Source organism: Aulonocara stuartgranti (genome assembly GCF_965226115.1).
Source record: "Aulonocara stuartgranti genome assembly, chromosome: 15".
NCBI lineage: Eukaryota > Metazoa > Chordata > Actinopteri > Cichliformes > Cichlidae > Aulonocara > Aulonocara stuartgranti.
In genome coordinates this window covers 35073920-35093542 of record NC_138951.1, presented here as the reverse complement: position 1 = coordinate 35093542, position 19623 = coordinate 35073920, and the positions used below count along the sequence as shown (strand labels likewise).

At 39.2% G+C, this 19623-nt stretch overlaps 1 protein-coding gene across 1 annotated transcript in view; it reads left to right on the top strand.

Moving 5' to 3' along the window:
• LOC309688663 (E3 ubiquitin-protein ligase rnf213-alpha-like) overlaps positions 1 to 19623 on the top strand; it is a gene marked incomplete at both ends in the record, with an annotated part of 113477 nt that overhangs the window by 55721 nt on the left and 38133 nt on the right. The window contains 5 exons of the mRNA XM_082504534.1: positions 446 to 646; positions 818 to 1005; positions 13984 to 14104; positions 14284 to 14384; positions 14508 to 14687. Of these exons, the coding sequence (XP_082360660.1) occupies positions 446 to 646; positions 818 to 1005; positions 13984 to 14104; positions 14284 to 14384; positions 14508 to 14687 (791 nt within the window). The remainder of the gene's footprint in view (positions 1 to 445; positions 647 to 817; positions 1006 to 13983; positions 14105 to 14283; positions 14385 to 14507; positions 14688 to 19623) is intronic.

Here is a 19623-nt window from a genome sequence, read left to right as displayed (position 1 = left end):
AAACATGCTGCATCTTTGTTTGAAAATAGCTGTTGTAACATTAGATTAAAATTACATTTAATGTGATATAAATCCCACTAACCCTCTTCAAGATAAAATAAGGTAAAAAAAGGGAAAAAAAAGTCATTGCACACAATATTCTCTTGTCCAGTTTATTGCAGTCAAATACAGCAATTCTAGTCAACCAACCCCTGCCTGACAACTTGGATCAGTTAAACCTTTTTGACAAAGTTTTGGTAAAAACTTATCAGGTTGCAATGATGAATGAATGAAATTTTTATATTCCACAGCAACAGATTGAAACACTAATAGCTTGCATAATTAGCAGTGCATAATCAGTTGGAACTCTATAAATTGTGTAAATATTTAAAACTATTACATTAAATGTAATAAATATAACACTAAATTAATTTGTTATCAATTTACTTGGGCCTTTACTCTTCAGCTCCTATGTCAGGCCATGGGCAACTGTGTTGATGAAGTACTGAGACAGACAGGAGATGATGAGCTTTCTCTCCCACTCATCCACATTGCCTATCATGTTTACCAAAAACGTCTTCAGAACCTTCTGCGGATGATTTCTCTTCACCCTGAAGTTGTTAGCCTTTTGCGAAAAATGAAGAACATTCGAGATTGTCCTGAGATGGTAAGCACATTTCTTCATTCTAGGTGATCTAAGCACTACTTAAAAGTTTCTTTTAGTGGTCGAATGTCACATTCTTTAGTGGTCAAATGTCACATTCTTGACACTATTCACAAGATATTAGAAATATTGCAAAACTGCAGAATCACTTGTGACTTTTTTGTTTTCCTGTAGGTTTTGGATGTTTATGCAGCCAGGGAATGTGTTAATAGCCTGGAACCTTCTAATTTAGACAGTGATGACGTCTGTCAGCACTGGTTGAGGCAGGTGAAGAAGGTGCAGGCCTCTTTGGAGTTTATTTGCTCCCAAAGTAATGCAAAACAATATGGTGAGAGATGCAAGGAAATATTTAACAGTGTCAGGTAAGATAATGAGGCAGTGAACACAACATTTTTATTCATGATCAGAAAAGTTTCCAGAGTGCAAAAGTCCCATAATTGATTGCAACTTTCATTACATCCCTGTAGGCTACGTGTATTGTGATCTCTGCTTGTAGGAGTGAGCTTTATTTTTCTTTGTGTTTTACTTGATAGCCTAGAACGGCAGCTTATTTCTCTCATCTTGTATTTATTTATTTATTTTTTAAAACTACAAAAGATTTTTCTTGGTTTCAAATGTGTCAACCCATCAAGGGGGTTAAAACTATAGTGAAATTAATGAGTCATTACACCACAATACTACTGCAGACAACTCCATTACAAAGACAAATGCCACCGTAAATCACAGTGCTCCGAGTGTACTCAGCGGCTGATACCAGGAAGCCCTAAAGAAGACAGAAGTGTTCAAATCACCAGAATAATACCTTATAACACCACAAGAAACAAAACATGCCATGCAGTACAATTCCACTACAATTAATACACTAATGGATAATAATTGGTGCATAAGTGAAATTTTAAAGGAAAGAGGAGATTGATACTTAGCATAAATATAACAACAACATAAAATAAGCTTTGCCTTGTGTATAAATGTCCTAAAAAAAATAGCAGAAAGGTGGCTACAGGTTTATGATTTCTGATGAAGTGCTTTGACATTTTTATAAGAAAAAAAGGTCAACTGATATTTTATAAACACTAGCTTTTTAGACTAAATTTTATGACAAACTTCGGGGGGAAATATCATGTCCCAAGATATCAGTTAATAACCTATCTGGTCTTTAAGTGATGGCATGATGAATCCTGCTTCCGGGCCCAAACTACTCGGCGTTTAATAAGGCTTTTGTGGGTTGTTTTTTTTACATGTTTTAATGCTTTGTATCTTGTTCTATTTAATCTCAACAAGCCCCTAAAAACAGTCAGTGATCACCCTTGGCCTCTCTCAGTTTTTGTTACTGCCAGTTATTTTAAAGCTCAGTTTTCAAAACCTTATGATGTAACTACAGCCCAGCCCATGCAGCAGTATATTAGTAAGTAACCTCTTATTATAGATGGATTATCTCAGTTGTTCTCCCAACAGAAGTTCGATCCGTTTACAGCATCCTGCCATGCAATTGCATTTGTCCTGAACCTTTGGGACCCTCACATTAACTTTTATTTAGTGGAAAAAAGTTAGCGTTCATCCTCCAGCTTCACTGTTTATACTAGAAAAAATTGCATTTCCTGCGAAAATGCTGTGTGGATGCCTTACGCTGAAGATTTCTGCTGAAAAAAGCAGAAAAAGTTGAAAAAACAAAAAACATTGCCCTGAGCGAGATTCGAACCTGGCCTTTCTGATCTATAGGCGGCGTCTCACCTTACTGGACCAAACTGATTCTTACAAAGAAGAGGTGGAGAGACTGACAATTCTGGTGAAATTAGCAGAAGCTGCTTAGTATTGTGCTAATAAGAGGTGAAAAGGCTAAACATTTAGCAGAAAAGAGGTGAATCAGAAGAAGTTCTGCTGAAAGAGGTAAAGAAGCAAAAAGATGAGTTGAAAAGAGGTGTAGAAGTGCTTGCTGAAGATGGCTGTATGTGTAATGACACACTGGAGAGTGTCAAGAAAGCAGAGCGCATGCAAGCAGGGAACATGTGTAGCAACTGTCACAGGTAGGATTCGAAACTCTGCCCCCGGGTCTCACGGCAGCTGCCCTACCCTCTGAGCCAAATGAGTTCTGGTCTCAAGCAAATATATGATGAGAGAGAAAATGTGCACTGTGGAGCAGAAGCTCAAATTAGCAGAAAAGAGGTGAAGAGGAAGAACTTTGTTGTGAAATGAGGTAAAGAAACTGAAATTTGTGCTTAAAACAAGTGAAAAAGCTGAACTCTGAAATCCTGCTAAAACAGTAGTAGAGGCTGATATTTTTCAGCTACTCACTGAGCCAAACTGGTTCTCACGTAACTGAAAAAAGGTGGAAAAGCTTAAAATTCTAATGAAAACAGCAGAAGAGGCTAAGTGCACTGTGGAGCAGGAGCTCTAATTAGCAGAAAAGAGGTGAAGAGGAATAATTTCTGCTGAAAAGAGGTAAAGAAGCAAAAAGCCGAGTTGAAAAGAAGTGTAGAAGCAGAAGTGCTTGCTGAAGATGGCTGTATGTGTAATGACACACTGGAGAGTGTCAAGAAAGCAGAGCGCATGCAAGCAGTGAACATGTGTAGCAGCTGTCACAGGTAGGATTCGAACCTCTGCCACCGGGTCTCACGACAGATGCCCTACCCTCTGAGCCAAATGAGTTCTGGTCACAAGCAAAGATATGATGAGAGGGAAAATGTGCACTGTGGAGCAGCAGCTCAAATTAGCAGAAAAGAGGTGAAGAGGAAGAACTTTGTTGTGAAATGAGGTAAAGAAACTGAAATTTGTGCTTAAAACAAGTGAAAAAGCTGAACTCTGAAATCCTGCTAAAACAGCAGAAGAGGCTGATATTTTTCAGCTACTCATTGAGCCAAACTGGTTCTCACGTAACTGAAAAAAGGTGGAAAAGCTTAAAATTCTAATGAAAACAGCAGAAGAGGCTGAGTGCACTGTGGAACAGAAGCTCAAATTAGCAGAAAAGAGGTGAAAACAGCAGAAGAGGGTGAGATTTGTGCTGATAAGAGGTGAAACTGCGGAACCAATCAGAGGTACTGCTTCTGTCTGCTTCATCAGGCTGTGTACTTGTATGTATTTCTGCCATAGACTGTTAACCAGAATCTGAGGTCCATATTAGAAAAGCTGCTAAAATCATTAAACTTTGCAGAATTGTAATAAATTATCAATATGAATTACCGGTCTGTGATAGTGTATAAATTTGTAGTTAAAAAAAAAACATGTGGGCCAAGGTGGAATCGAACCCACGACCTCTGGTCTGAAGAGCGGTGTCATTACCAATCGCGCCACCTCTAAGGGGGCGGGCGCTTTGAAAAAAAGGGTGATGAGGAGTCAGAATTAGATCGCGGTGAGACGCGAAAAACGCCGTTTTTTGGAGTTACAAAACGTCGTGTAACTCAAAAACTAGGTGGGATAGAAGCATAATTCTTGCACTGGGTGAATCAGCGGACTTTGGTGTACTTTGACTGCGATTTACATAGCTCTTTGTATCTCCGTCGCGGAGATATGACGAGAGAAGAAACGGCTTCATTTTCGGAATTTGAAAAATGAGAGGAGGACAGATTTCCACCCCTCAAACAAGTCTAACTCATCTCAGAACGGTAATAGGTGAGAAAATAATTCTTGAATTGTGAGTGTCAGGAGTGTCTGAAGATATACAGGGACAAGCCTCATGTCTTAACTTTGCTTCGTTAAGGAGATATGACGATTTGAAAATGCCTTCAGTTTCAGTATTTCAGCTCTGAGTTTCACAACCTCCCCATAGACTTTGAATGGGGAGTTTTTAGACCATGTGTCACTTCGAGGCAAATTGTGAAAAAAACGTAACTCTCACAATAATTATAGTGACACTGTCTTAAAGCCAGCAAAAATACCTACGTTTTGATGTATAATTTGTGGAAGTTGAGTGGAAATTGAGCGAGTAGCAAGGAGTTGTTCAGACATGAAGAGAAAATTCAGAACGGACGAGTGTGCAGTGGGAGTTAATTGCATAGCAACCATAGCAACACATGTATTTTCTGAAAAATCACAAAGTTGTAACTGAAAACTTAAAGAGTCATTACATGAAAACGGTAACAGATATGAAAAAGCTGAATCACACAGGAATAGCCCAATCATCTGAGAACGTTTTAAAGTTTGAATGGAGTTTCTAGGTGAAAGTATGAGGAAGTAGTTAAGTTTCAAAGACAAGCAAGTTTTAGCAGAATTGTAGAAGTTTCCCATTCATTTCAATGGGACAAATTAAAGGAAAAAAGTGTAATATTTTAAAAAGTATAATAGTAATAAGTACCAAAAGATATAGCAGTCGAAAGCAGAAATAGCAGAACAGTTTAGAGTTTGAATGGTAAAAATCGGCTGAAAACTGAGGGAGTAGTTAAGCGGCAAAGAAACGGAGCAACTAGAATAATAAAGGATAAAGAAACTAGAAAAATTTGCATTTCCTGCGAAAATGCAGTGTGGATGCTTAAAGCTGAAGCTGTATGCAAAAGGTAGCTGAAAAAGCTGAAAAGTTGCAGAAATTGTAAAAACTTTGCAGAAGCAAAAGAAGTTTGCTAAAATGGAATAACTTAGCAGAACTGCAATATCTTAGAGGAAACATAATACTTGGCAGAAATACAATAGCATAGCAGAATTTAGCAGAAATATTGTAACTTACCAGAAACATGATAACTTCTCAAAAATACAAGAATTTAGGAGTAATAGTATAAGATAACAGAAAGAATATATTTAGCCAAAAATACTTAAACATTACAGAAACACTATGATTTAGAAAAATAGTACAACAGAGCAGAAATATTGTGATTTACCAGAGACACTGTGATGAACTATGAATATTGTAATTTTAAATTAAGACTATGTTTTAGCACAAATATTATAATTTGGCAGAAATACTTAATTTAGCAGAAATACTATATTAAGCACAAATCCTATGAAAAGCAGAAATAGTATGATTAAGCATAAATACTACATTTAGCAGAAATACTATATTAAGCACAAATCTTATAAAAAGCAGAAGTAGTATATTAAGCACAAATCTTATAAAATAGCAGAAATAGTGTGATTTAGCACAATAGTAATAAGTTAAACAGAAAAATTGGAAAAGCAAAATGGACAGCTGAAAAAATGCTGAACATGCTGAGGGTCCCTCAAATATACTTGTTAAATGACAAAAATCAGCAAAAAAATTTATGACTGCCACACAATTACAAATATGTACACATGAGGAAACACACATGCACAGAGAGACACACACACAAGATCCAATTCAGTCAACCAGTCTAAATATATTGAATTTGAATCTTACAATGGGATCATCCCATTAAAAGGCTTTCTCTCTCTCTCTCTCTCTGTCACACACACACACACACACACACACACACACACACACACACACACACACACACACAGGGAGAGAGAAGTAAGTTTCTAGGTCAGCCTGGGAGCTGGTGAATTTGAATCCACCAATCAGAGAGGCTGTGCACTTTTCCCCACCAAAACAGGTGCATCTGTTTACACACGCAGCAGCACAGAGAGACACAGGATTTTTGCAGTCTATTTCTCATAGTGACGACTCCCCTCAAACAAATGACCGTAATTTCCTAACCGTAGGGGCTAGAACGTTCATTCTTACACCGTTTTGTTCAGAAGAGATGGGGGAATCTTCAAGTGTTGACAATTTAATATTAAAATATGAATTTTTAGAGATATATGACATGGATGACTTGTTGACTTAGAAGCCACGAATTCCCCAATATGCAAATTTGAATGCCTGAGACCACATATGTGATTGGCTGGCTGGGAAGCCGTGCAGGCCCTGATTTGTGGATTTGAATTCCTCAGCCCTCAGATATGATTGGCTGGCTTAGAAGCCACGAAGGCCCCAATATGCAAATTTGAATGCCTCAGGACACTTATTTGATTGGCTGGGAAACTGTGCAGGCCCTGATTTGAAAATTTGAATGTCTCAGTCCTCACAGAGGATTGGCTGCCTGGGGAGCTGGCAGAAATATATAGAAATACTATTATTAAGCATAAATACTACATTTAGTAGAAATACTATGTTTTAGCACAAATACTATAAAAAGCAGAAATACTATAATTTAGCAGAAATACTATATTAAGCACAAATCCTATAAAAAGCAGAAATACTATAATTTAGAACAAATAGTATAAAAAGCAGAAATACTATAATTTAGCAGAAATACTATGTTAGGCACAAATCCTATAAAAAGCAGAAATACTATAATTTAGCAGAAATACTATGTTAGGCACAAATCCTATAAAAAGCAGAAATACTATAATTTAGCAGAAATACTATATTAGGCATAAATCCTATGAAAAGCAGAAATAGTATGATTTAGCAGAAATACTGTATTTAGCACAAGTACCGAAAAGTACCAGAAATACTATGATTTAGCAGAATAGTAATAACTTATTGAAACACAAATGCACAGAGGGACACACAAACACAGGCTCTAATCCAGTCAACCAGTCTAACTATGTTCAATTTAAATCCTACAATGACATGCTGTCAAATAAGGGCAGGGTCCTCTCTCTCCCACTAAACACACACACACACACACACACACACACACACACACACACACACACACACACACACACACAGGGAGAGAGGACTAAGTTTCTAGGTCAGCCTGGGAGCTGCTGAATTTGAATCCACCAATCAGAGAGGCTGTTTATGTTTTCCCGCCAAAACAGGTGCATCTTTTTACACACGCAGCACAGAGACATAGACCTGCTTCTTTCAGTTTATTTCACATAGTGAGGATTCCCCTCAAACAAATGACCATAATTTCCTAACCATAGGGGCTAGAGCGGTCATTCTTACACCTTTTTGTTCAGAAGAGATGGGGGAATCTTCAAGTGTTGACAATTTATCATTAAAATATGAATTTTTAGAGATATATGACATGGATGACTTGTTGACTTAGAAGCCACGAATTCCCCAATATGCAAATTTGAATACCTGGAGCCCACATACATGATTGGCTGGCTGGGAAGCTGTGCAGTTCCTGATTTGTGGATTTGAATTCCTCAGCCCTCAGATATGATTGGCTGGCTTAGAAGCCATGAAGGCCCCAATATGCAAATTTGAATGCCTCAGGACACATATATGATTGGCTGGGAAGCCGTGCAGGCCCTGATTTGAAAATTTGAATTTCTCAGTCCTCACAGAGGATTGGCTGCCTGGAGACCTGGCAGAAATATATAGAAATACTATGATTAAGCATAAATACTACATTTAGTAGAAATACTATGTTTTAGCACAAATACTATAAAAAGCAGAAATACTATAATTTAGAACAAATACTATAAAAAGCAGAAATACTATAATTTAGCAGAAATACTATATTAAGCACAAATCCTATAAAAAGCAGAAATACTATATTAGGTACAAATCCTATAAAAAGCAGAAATACTATATTAGGCACAAATCCTATAAAAAGCAGAAATACTATATTAGGCACAAATAGTATAAAAAGCAGAAATACTATAATTTAGCAGAAATACTATGTTTGGCACAAATCCTATAAAAATAATAAATACTATAATTTAGCAGAAATACTATATTAAGCACAAATCCTATAAAAAGCAGAAATAGGATGATTAAGCATAAACACTACATTTAGTAGAAATACTATGTTTGAGCAAAAATCCTATAAAAAGCAGAAATACTATATTAGGCACAAATCCCATAAAAAGCAGAAATAGTATGATTAAGCATAAATACTACATTTAGTAGAAATACTATGTTTTAGCACAAATAGTATAAAAAGCAGAAATATTGTAATTTAGCAGAAATACTATATTAGGTACAAATCTTATAAAATAGCAGAAATAGTATTATTTAGCACAATAGTAATAAGTTAAACAGAAAAATTGGAAAAGCAAAATGGACAGCTGAAAAAATGCTGAACATGCTGAGGGTCCCTCAAATATACTTGTTAAATGAAAAAATCAGCAAAAAAATGCACAGGGAGAGAGAAGTAAGTTTCTAGGTCAGCCTGGGAGCTGCTGAATTTGAATCCACCAATCAGAGAGCCTGTGTACTTTTTCCCGCCAAAACATGTGCCTCTTTTTACACACGCAGCACAGAGAGGCACAGGATTATTGCAGCCTATTTCTCATAGTGAGGACTCCCCTCAAACAAATGACCATAATTTCCAAACCGTAGGGGCTAGAGCGGTCATTCTTACACCGTTTTGTTCAGAAGAGATGGGGGAATCTTCCAGTGTTTACAATTTATCATTAAAATATGAATTATTAAAGATATTTGACTTGTAATGCACCATAACTGAGTAGAGCGAAGCAAAAACTGCCTTGACTTGCCCTCAAACAACGCTTTGTGACTTGAAATCTATTTGGAGTATCGATATCATTCTTTCACCGTAAGAGACAGCAGGCTTTGGTGAACAATCATGGAAATTTTCAGGTCTCTGTGGAAATCCAACAAAAAGTTATGACGAGAGAAAAAAGTGGTTCATTTCCACAGTTTGAAATCTGAAGAAATCTGAGCGAAGGACAAATTTCCTACCCTCAAACAAGTCCAACTCATTTCAGAACGGTAATAGGTGAGAAAGAAATTCTTGAATTGTGAGCGTCAGGGGTGTCTGAAGATATTCGGGGACAAGCCTCATGTCTTAATTTTGCTTCGTTAAGGAGATATGACGATTCGAATATGCCTCTCATTACAGAAATCCAGCGGTGATTTTGAACAAGCTCTCCATTCACTTTATATGGAGAGTTTTCTGACATTGTGTTGGTCTGAGGAGATTTGCCAAAATTCTATAAATCCCACAACAATGATAGTGACATTTTCTGAAAGCCAGCAAAAATACCTACGTTTTGATGTATAATTTGTGGAAGTTGAGTGAAAATTGAGCAAGTAGCAAGAAGTTGTTCAGACATGAAGTGAAAATTGCAAAAGCTTCAGTGACACACTGGAAGCCAAGAGCATAGCAACCATAACAACGCATGTATTTTGTGAAAAATCATAATTTTGCAACTCAAAACTTTAAGGGGCATAAAAGTAAAACGGTAAAAGATTTGAAAAAGCTGATTTATACCTGAATAGCCCAATAATTTGAGAACATTTTAAAGTTTGAATGGTTGTTCTAGGTGAAAATATGAGGAAGTAGTTAAGTTTCAAAAACAAGCAAATTTTAGCAGAATTGCTGAAGTTTCCCATTCATTTCAATGGGACAAATTAAAGGAAAAAAGTGGAATATTTTAAAAAGTATAATAGTTAAAAATACCAAAAGATATAGCAGGAATTAGCAAAAATAGCTGAATAGTTTAAAGTTTGAACGGTGAAAATAGCACAAAAATTGTGGAAGTAGTTAAACGGCGAAAAGTGTACGGAAGTCCTAAGAATAATAATAATAAAGAATAAAGAGAAACAGGAACTCAATAGTGTGGATGCTTAAAGCATCCACACAATAATAAAGAATAAAGAGAAACAGGAACTCAATAGTGTGGATGCTTAAGCATCCACACAACTAGAAAAAATTGCATTTCCTGCGAAAATGCTGTGTGGATGCCTTACGCTGAAGATTTCTGCTGAAAAAAGCAGAAAAAGTTGAAAAAACAAAAAACATTGCCCTGAGCGAGATTCGAACCTGGCCTTTCTGATCTATAGGCGGCGTCTCACCTTACTGGACCAAACTGATTCTTACAAAGAAGAGGTGGAGAGACTGACAATTCTGGTGAAATTAGCAGAAGCTGCTTAGTATTGTGCTAATAAGAGGTGAAAAGGCTAAACATTTAGCAGAAAAGAGGTGAATCAGAAGAAGTTCTGCTGAAAAGAGGTAAAGAAGCAAAAAGATGAGTTGAAAAGAGGTGTAGAAGTGCTTGCTGAAGATGGCTGTATGTGTAATGACACACTGGAGAGTGTCAAGAAAGCAGAGCGCATGCAAGCAGGGAACATGTGTAGCAACTGTCACAGGTAGGATTCGAAACTCTGCCCCCGGGTCTCACTGCAGCTGCCCTACCCTCTGAGCCAAATGAGTTCTGGTCTCAAGCAAATATATGATGAGAGAGAAAATGTGCACTGTGGAGCAGAAGCTCAAATTAGCAGAAAAGAGGTGAAGAGGAAGAACTTTGTTGTGAAATGAGGTAAAGAAACTGAAATTTGTGCTTAAAACAAGTGAAAAAGCTGAACTCTGAAATCCTGCTAAAACAGTAGTAGAGGCTGATATTTTTCAGCTACTCACTGAGCCAAACTGGTTCTCACGTAACTGAAAAAAGGTGGAAAAGCTTAAAATTCTAATGAAAACAGCAGAAGAGGCTAAGTGCACTGTGGAGCAGGAGCTCTAATTAGCAGAAAAGAGGTGAAGAGGAATAATTTCTGCTGAAAAGAGGTAAAGAAGCAAAAAGCCGAGTTGAAAAGAAGTGTAGAAGCAGAAGTGCTTGCTGAAGATGGCTGTATGTGTAATGACACACTGGAGAGTGTCAAGAAAGCAGAGCGCATGCAAGCAGTGAACATGTGTAGCAGCTGTCACAGGTAGGATTCGAACCTCTGCCACCGGGTCTCACGGCAGATGCCCTACCCTCTGAGCCAAATGAGTTCTGGTCACAAGCAAAGATATGATGAGAGGGAAAATGTGCACTGTGGAGCAGCAGCTCAAATTAGCAGAAAAGAGGTGAAGAGGAAGAACTTTGTTGTGAAATGAGGTAAAGAAACTGAAATTTGTGCTTAAAACAAGTGAAAAAGCTGAACTCTGAAATCCTGCTAAAACAGCAGAAGAGGCTGATATTTTTCAGCTACTCATTGAGCCAAACTGGTTCTCACGTAACTGAAAAAAGGTGGAAAAGCTTAAAATTCTAATGAAAACAGCAGAAGAGGCTGAGTGCACTGTGGAACAGAAGCTCAAATTAGCAGAAAAGAGGTGAAAACAGCAGAAGAGGGTGAGATTTGTGCTGATAAGAGGTGAAACTGCGGAACCAATCAGAGGTACTGCTTCTGTCTGCTTCATCAGGCTGTGTACTTGTATGTATTTCTGCCATAGACTGTTAACCAGAATCTGAGGTCCATATTAGAAAAGCTGCTAAAATCATTAAACTTTGCAGAATTGTAATAAATTATCAATATGAATTACCGGTCTGTGATAGTGTATAAATTTGTAGTTAAAAAAAAAACATGTGGGCCAAGGTGGAATCGAACCCACGACCTCTGGTCTGAAGAGCGGTGTCATTACCAATCGCGCCACCTCTAAGGGGGCGGGCGCTTTGAAAAAAAGGGTGATGAGGAGTCAGAATTAGATCGCGGTGAGACGCGAAAAACGCCGTTTTTTGGAGTTACAAAACGTCGTGTAACTCAAAAACTAGGTGGGATAGAAGCATAATTCTTGCACTGGGTGAATCAGCGGACTTTGGTGTACTTTGACTGCGATTTACATAGCTCTTTGTATCTCCGTCGCGGAGATATGACGAGAGAAGAAACGGCTTCATTTTCGGAATTTGAAAAATGAGAGGAGGACAGATTTCCACCCCTCAAACAAGTCTAACTCATCTCAGAACGGTAATAGGTGAGAAAATAATTCTTGAATTGTGAGTGTCAGGAGTGTCTGAAGATATACAGGGACAAGCCTCATGTCTTAACTTTGCTTCGTTAAGGAGATATGACGATTTGAAAATGCCTTCAGTTTCAGTATTTCAGCTCTGAGTTTCACAACCTCCCCATAGACTTTGAATGGGGAGTTTTTAGACCATGTGTCACTTCGAGGCAAATTGTGAAAAAAACGTAACTCTCACAATAATTATAGTGACACTGTCTTAAAGCCAGCAAAAATACCTACGTTTTGATGTATAATTTGTGGAAGTTGAGTGGAAATTGAGCGAGTAGCAAGGAGTTGTTCAGACATGAAGAGAAAATTCAGAACGGACGAGTGTGCAGTGGGAGTTAATTGCATAGCAACCATAGCAACACATGTATTTTCTGAAAAATCACAAAGTTGTAACTGAAAACTTAAAGAGTCATTACATGAAAACGGTAACAGATATGAAAAAGCTGAATCACACAGGAATAGCCCAATCATCTGAGAACGTTTTAAAGTTTGAATGGAGTTTCTAGGTGAAAGTATGAGGAAGTAGTTAAGTTTCAAAGACAAGCAAGTTTTAGCAGAATTGTAGAAGTTTCCCATTCATTTCAATGGGACAAATTAAAGGAAAAAAGTGTAATATTTTAAAAAGTATAATAGTAATAAGTACCAAAAGATATAGCAGTCGAAAGCAGAAATAGCAGAACAGTTTAGAGTTTGAATGGTAAAAATCGGCTGAAAACTGAGGGAGTAGTTAAGCGGCAAAGAAACGGAGCAACTAGAATAATAAAGGATAAAGAATAAAGAGAAACAGGATCTCAATAGTGTGGATGCCTACGGCATCCACCCAATAAAGAGAAACAGGATCTCAATAGTGTGGATGCCTACGGCATCCACCCAATTATGCTCACAGAGCTATGTCGCTAGCGATTACGTAGCAGATCGTTATATACCAGCAAGCCAAACTTCAGTAACCCTACAAATGTCACTGCTGATTACTTTCCTGTCTTCATTTATGTCGGAAATGATAGTAGAGCTGTACTTAATTTGTTTTGGAAATCCCTCAGTCAGAACATGGTATATTATATTTAGATGGAAACTAGCGAACTAACTTCCTGCTAACTTCTAACTCAGTTACATTTCATAAATTAAGTTTTCATGGATGCCTGGATGGTAAACTTAATTGTTACACCTGGTAGAGCAGCAACGCTGGTCATTTTATTACAGATGAAAGGATTTAGACAGTTGTTAACTCTGTGATCCCGCAGTGATCGTGTGACTTAGGGACCTGCAGCGGAGTTTGGGCCCAGGCACGGCTAATGACGTCAGACTTAAAGACCGGATAGCAATCACCTAGCCAATGCTACATTTACTGCCTTTACGTTACTTTCCACTAACATACCCACTATTCTCCAATACTGCTGAATTTCCTGGGGACCTAAGAAATCCCTCACACTATATACTATAAAACTAAAGATTTATATACCTAGCATTTTCCTCCTATATTTTCAGATCAGATGTGTATAGTCTTCCAATCTATTAGTGATCTTGATACAGAGAATTTTCACATTGTAGGCATCCCCAAAACAAAAGAACACTTAAACTAATTTTTTTGTGTTTGTTTTTTGTAATTTTTAAATGTGTGCTCACCACTTCTGCTAACTAGTGTAACTAGTGTATTTGGGAAATACACTAGCACAGATGTAAAATACTCTTTTATGTTGTTGAATGAAAAGAATTGACAACAAACTAACTGTGATCATGGTCTGTAATATTTTGCAGTAATGGCTGGAAGCACATCTACACCCTCTCACTGTTTGTTGAGCACATGTTGCTGGGTTTTCAAAATGAAGACAGTCAGCTCAGGACACTGGTCCTGAACCACATTAAAAAGCTAAGCATTGTGAGTGGGCTTTCTAATGGCCATTATATTCTGCCAGTTATAAGTATTGTGCTCCATATACAAAAGGGATCTTCTTACTACTATAAACTGGTCATTTTTAGCACAATTTTGTTTTGACAAGATAAAATGATTGTTCAGCCAACTAAACTGTTCTGTTTATGATTTACATTACATTTAATGTTCTGAAGAGAAATGTAGATGTAAGATCTACAGGGGCTTTTAAAGCTGTAGCTGAAGTCCTGAGGTCCTGCAAGAACGAGGCAACTAATCAGATTTTCAGGTAATGACTTTTCGGGCATTTCTTCTTCCTTCTTTTTTATTTTTTTTTACCTTTAAATGATTAAATATGAAATATTGAATAACGTTCATTAGCTACAATTAAGTTAATCACATTTCCATGAAGGTTTGGACTTGGATGTGAAGTGTGCATGAGCGAGCCACAGGAACCAGTAGGACTGCCATGTCATCACATCTATTGTTTAACATGTATAAAACAAAGTCTTGATGCAGGACAGACATCCTGTCCAAAGTGTCGCCAAGAATTACCAAATGACTTCCAGCCACACGTCTCTGAAGATCTACGGTGAGTTTTTGAGATTTAAAAAAAAAATAAATTTTACAGCATGTACCGCCTGTAAAACTTCAAAGAGACTCTTCTCTCATCATCTTGGAATAGAGCTGTAGAGTCTTAAACACATGTTTATAAGATTTTTAAGACTAAGTATAATAACCTTTATTTGAATTGAGAAGTAGGAAATTTTCAAATCTTTAAGACATGCTCAACTGGTGTATGTTATCTGGCTTTATACCCAGTATCATCTGTATAGCAAGTAAAATTTATGCTATGTTTTTGAATGATACTGCCTTAGGGAAGTATTTATAATGTAAACAGAAGTGTTCGTAGCACAGAACTCTGTTGAACTCCATAAATAAACTTTGTTTATAAAGAAAACTTCCCGTTTATATGAACAAACTGGAATTTATTTGATAGACATTATTTAAACTACTACAGCACAGTACCTATAATACCTATGGTATGCGCTAATCTCTGTAATAAAATACTATGTTCAGCAGTGTTGAACACTGCTCTGTGGTATAACAGGACAAGCACACAGATGAGTCCACTGTTAGTGGCCTTAAGAAGATCACTTGTGATCTTCACTTCACTGTTTCTGCACTGTGATGAGCTCTGAAACCTTGCAAACTACTCTTTCAAGAATTTTTGAGATAATGGATGGTTGGAGATATCAGATCCAATGTGTGTTCTTCAGTAGAACAACAAAGAAGATCCAAACTGGTTGGGTGCAAGGGTGCAGGCCAGTTTCAATCTACAGCTTCATGTTGTCCCACAGTAATAAATCACTTGGTGTTTTTTTTTTTGTTTTTTTTGCCTGTCACGTTTGGTTCTTTTGCCATCAGAATTGTTGTCTAAAGGCAAAGAAAGATGCCCAACGGATTTACTTTACCAAATGGACCATCCCAGCCTTGCCGTATTGGTCTATTTGATTCACCTTTGCTTTTATTGTTTATTTTATTTTCATTTGCTGAACACGGGACAGACTTCACTTGGGAAAAGAAAAGGGAGAAAGAAAGAGGGAAAGAAAAAGAGTGGGGAAGAGGGACGGTGATATAGGGCAAAAACCAACAAAACAAAAAATACATATATCAATCACCTGGATCACCTGTTGAGAAAGAAAAAACAGAAAACAAGCAAAGAAAAAGAGAGCAATATAATAAACAACATCATCGCTATGATCTATGTGAATATAACAGTAAATACTAAATATTAAACATTATTGTGCAGCACGTAAGATCGACAGCGCACAGTGTGCTTTGAGGTAGGAGCCAAAAAGGGTGTAGTTTGTTTGTGTGAGCACCCGTGTGTACACCTGTGAGCATGAGCGCGCTTGTATTTAAAAGGTTCCTTCATGTAATGATCTGCTAGAGGTTGTGGGGAGCCATAGCCCCGTCCTCCTGGGCATGAAGCAGGTATGGAGGAGATCAAGGCTCCAGACATCCAGAGGCCCCAAGAGCAAAGGAGACCAAGAAAGACCAACGGAGGGGCAACCATGCCACTATCCCGGAAAGAGCTAAGGAGAGCCCCAGATGAGGGGTCGCCCAGCAGCCGCGGAGCAGAAGCCAGGGGGGGTTGCAGTGACGTACCCGTGAGCTCCGCCGGCAGCCAGCTGTGCCAGAGTGACCGAGCCCCAGGCCAAGAGGCCGGGGGCACCCCACCCCCGAAGGAGCCCGAGCCCCGACAAGCAGCCACCAGGAGTGAGCCGATGGGTACCTGGACGCCCATCCCCGGACACAAAGAACCACCAATGCACCGATGTCTGAGGGCGTCTGCCACTGGCAGGGGGAGTGGTGGGGGGAGATAGGCCTCCATACCATGGAAGGCCTGAGATGTCCCTAGAGAGGTGGCGTCTGATACCCAACCTGACATATAGACACAAACAAACAGGCACACACAGATACAAACATCCATTCCGACCTTCATGCTCTCATATGCAATTACTCAGCACTCACCCAACGTGGAGACAGACATAAATAGACACTGTACACACGATCACACTCCCCAAGCGTACTCTAAACTCCAGGTCTAGGTACCCTTGCCCCTGGAGGGGGAAACTGCACCCAGACCCAGGTAGTGTGACCCTTTTCCCTGGGGTGGAGAGAAGCAGACCGCCCCGACTCCGCAGCAGCAGGGAGGCCCCACACTCCAGACCCCAATCGGACGGCCAACTCCTCCTCCTAGCCCCCCCCCCCCCCCCCACCCCCCCCCAACAGGCAACAGAGAAACGGGGGTGTGTGAAGACTCCAATCCTCCCTCCGCCCGCTCATATGTAGTGTTGATGCATGTGTGTTCTAAGGTGCATTTAAAATCCAGGGGGGCATGGAGCTACCTGCCAGAGAGCAGCAGGTAAGCGCATGGCCCCTCCCTCCTGATAGCCCTCAGTGTCTATGTGTATTTAAAATTGAGAAGTGGGCAACGACGCCAGGGGTGAGGTCGTACACCCTGATGGTCTTCTGGATGACGTGTAGCGTGACCACCCCCAAGGCCCTATATGTAAGTGTGAGTAATGTGAATGACTAAGTAGTGGGATAAAATTGAGGCACAGGCAGCCAGAAGGGGACAGAGGGGGGGATGCCTCCCCTGCACCCTGGTGACACACCTTTACCCCAAGGCCCTGCATGTGTGGATGATTGCGGTGGAGTGGGAAGAGGGAGGCAGCTGGAGATGGGGTGGGAAGGAAGGGAGGGGCAAGTGGCCCCTCCCTGGGGCCAGCTTCCCCGCTGACCCTAGTAGGCACCCCCACACTCTGCAACCCACTAGGGAAAGGGGGCCCAGGCCCATCCGGACCGGGGCCCAGTTCAGCAGCACCGCCCGGCCCCATAGAGCCCAGGGCAGCCCACCTGACCCCATCACAGAGAAAACTGCACCCACCCTGTCATCCACCTATCTTCCAGACTACACAAGACAGTAGACACCCAGGCTGAGTTCTTCCTCCACCTTTCCTATATCTCTCCCCACCTGCAGAGTCAGTCCCTTGAGAGAGGAGACCTCCTGCAAGATGTAACAGCCTCCCCCACCAGTTGAAGAGCCCCCAGGTGGCTTGATGCACCGGCGGCACCCTGCGCCAGGGCTGAGCCTCCATACACCCACCGGCCCACAACCCCGATGAGTGCCTACCTTTTATGAAACCAGTGTGGTCAGGAGGAATTAAGAGGGGGGTTATTTTCTCTAATCTCTTTGAGAGAGTTTTGCAGATTATTTTAAGGTCTACATTTATAAGGGATATTGGACGATAGCTTGAGGGATATACAGGGTCTTTGCCTGGTTTTAGCAGGAGATTAATGTTTGCAGAATTCATATTTGATAGAAGTCTGCCCTTTTCTTTGATTTCCAACAACGTTCTGTAAAAAATTGGGGCTCGAATCGTTAAGAATTCTTTGTAGAATTCTGGACCTGGAGCCTTATTATTGGGCATACTTATCAGGGCTTCCTGGAGTTCAGTGGCGAATCCAGTGCCATTGCTTGAGTGTCTAATAATTTTTGAAAAGTTATGTTGTCCAAAAACTGATCAATTTAGTCTTTAGATGGGTTTATTTCTGGTGAATACAACGTTTTATAGAAATCCCTGAAAATGTTATTTATTTGTTTCAGTTCATATATTGTGTTCGAAGATGAATCTTGAACAGCACATATAGTTGTTTTTTCTTTATTTATTTTTAGCTGGTTTGCTAGAAATTGACCAGATTTATTAACATGTTCATAATTTTGTAAGTGTAGTCTTTGTACTAAGATTATTTTTTTTTTATCAATTATCTCATTTAATTCTAGTTTTGTTTTGCGTATTTTGTTCAATATTTCTTGATCTTGGTGTGATACGTAGGCTTCTTCTAGGGATTTGATGGTTTTTTCTAATTCCTGAATATTTTCGTTTTCTTCTTTCTTTTTATGTGATGAGAAAGAAATTATTTTACCTCTCATCACAGCTTTCCCTGCTTCCCATAGAACAGATGCTGATGTTCCGGGAGTGTCATTATAGCCTAAATATAGAGTCCATTCTTTTTTAAAGTATTTGATAAACTCTTCAGCTTTGAGTAGTGATGTATTAAATCTCCAGTTTTTACTTGGCGTAGTATTATTCTTGTGTATTAGTCTGAAAGATACAGGAGCATGATCACTGACAGCTATAGGGTGAATCTCAGTGTCTGAAATGTCACTCAGCAGTGAGCTGCTGACCAAAAAGTAATCCAGACGAGAGTAGGAGTGATGGACATGTGAGGAAAAAAAGCATATTCCTTACTGTTGGGGTGAAGGGAGTGCCATGCATCGCAAAGGCCAAAGTTGCTCATGTACTGTTTGATTATATTTGTGGACTGCCAATTACGCTGAGTTCCTGCTGTATTGATAAATCGCAACAAAAAGTTTCTGGCACAACTTCACCTGCTTCCAAGGTGCATGGAGAGGATGAAAGAATTCACAAAGCAGGAACTCCAGCAACACTTGAGAGAAGATGAACAACTTTAATAATTGACCAACGCGTTTTGGCTTGTGGCCTTCATAAGGGACCCTGATGAAGGCCACAAGCCGAAACGCGTCATGAACAACAATCATCAACATTTGGACCATATACACTTACAATACATAGCTTTTTATCAAGTACAGATAGTTTAATGATTAAGAATCTGCCCTCTGGATCTATAACTGTATCGAGTACTGTGAAATTAATATTTTTATGTATTAAAATTGCTACTCCCCTTTGTCTAGAATTATAACAAGCTGAGAACACATTAGGAAACTCGGGTGTTTTAAGTTCATTTGAACCTCTATGAGGTCTGTGGGTCTCTTGTAAAAGGACAACATCTGCCTGTAGTTTTTTTGAGTTGGTTAAATATTTTTAACCTCTTTTCTCTGGAGCCAGCTCCATTTACATTCCATGTAACAAACCTTAGTGCGCCCATCGATGTGTTTTGTATAACTAAGGGTGTACGCTGTGTGTGTTGTTTAG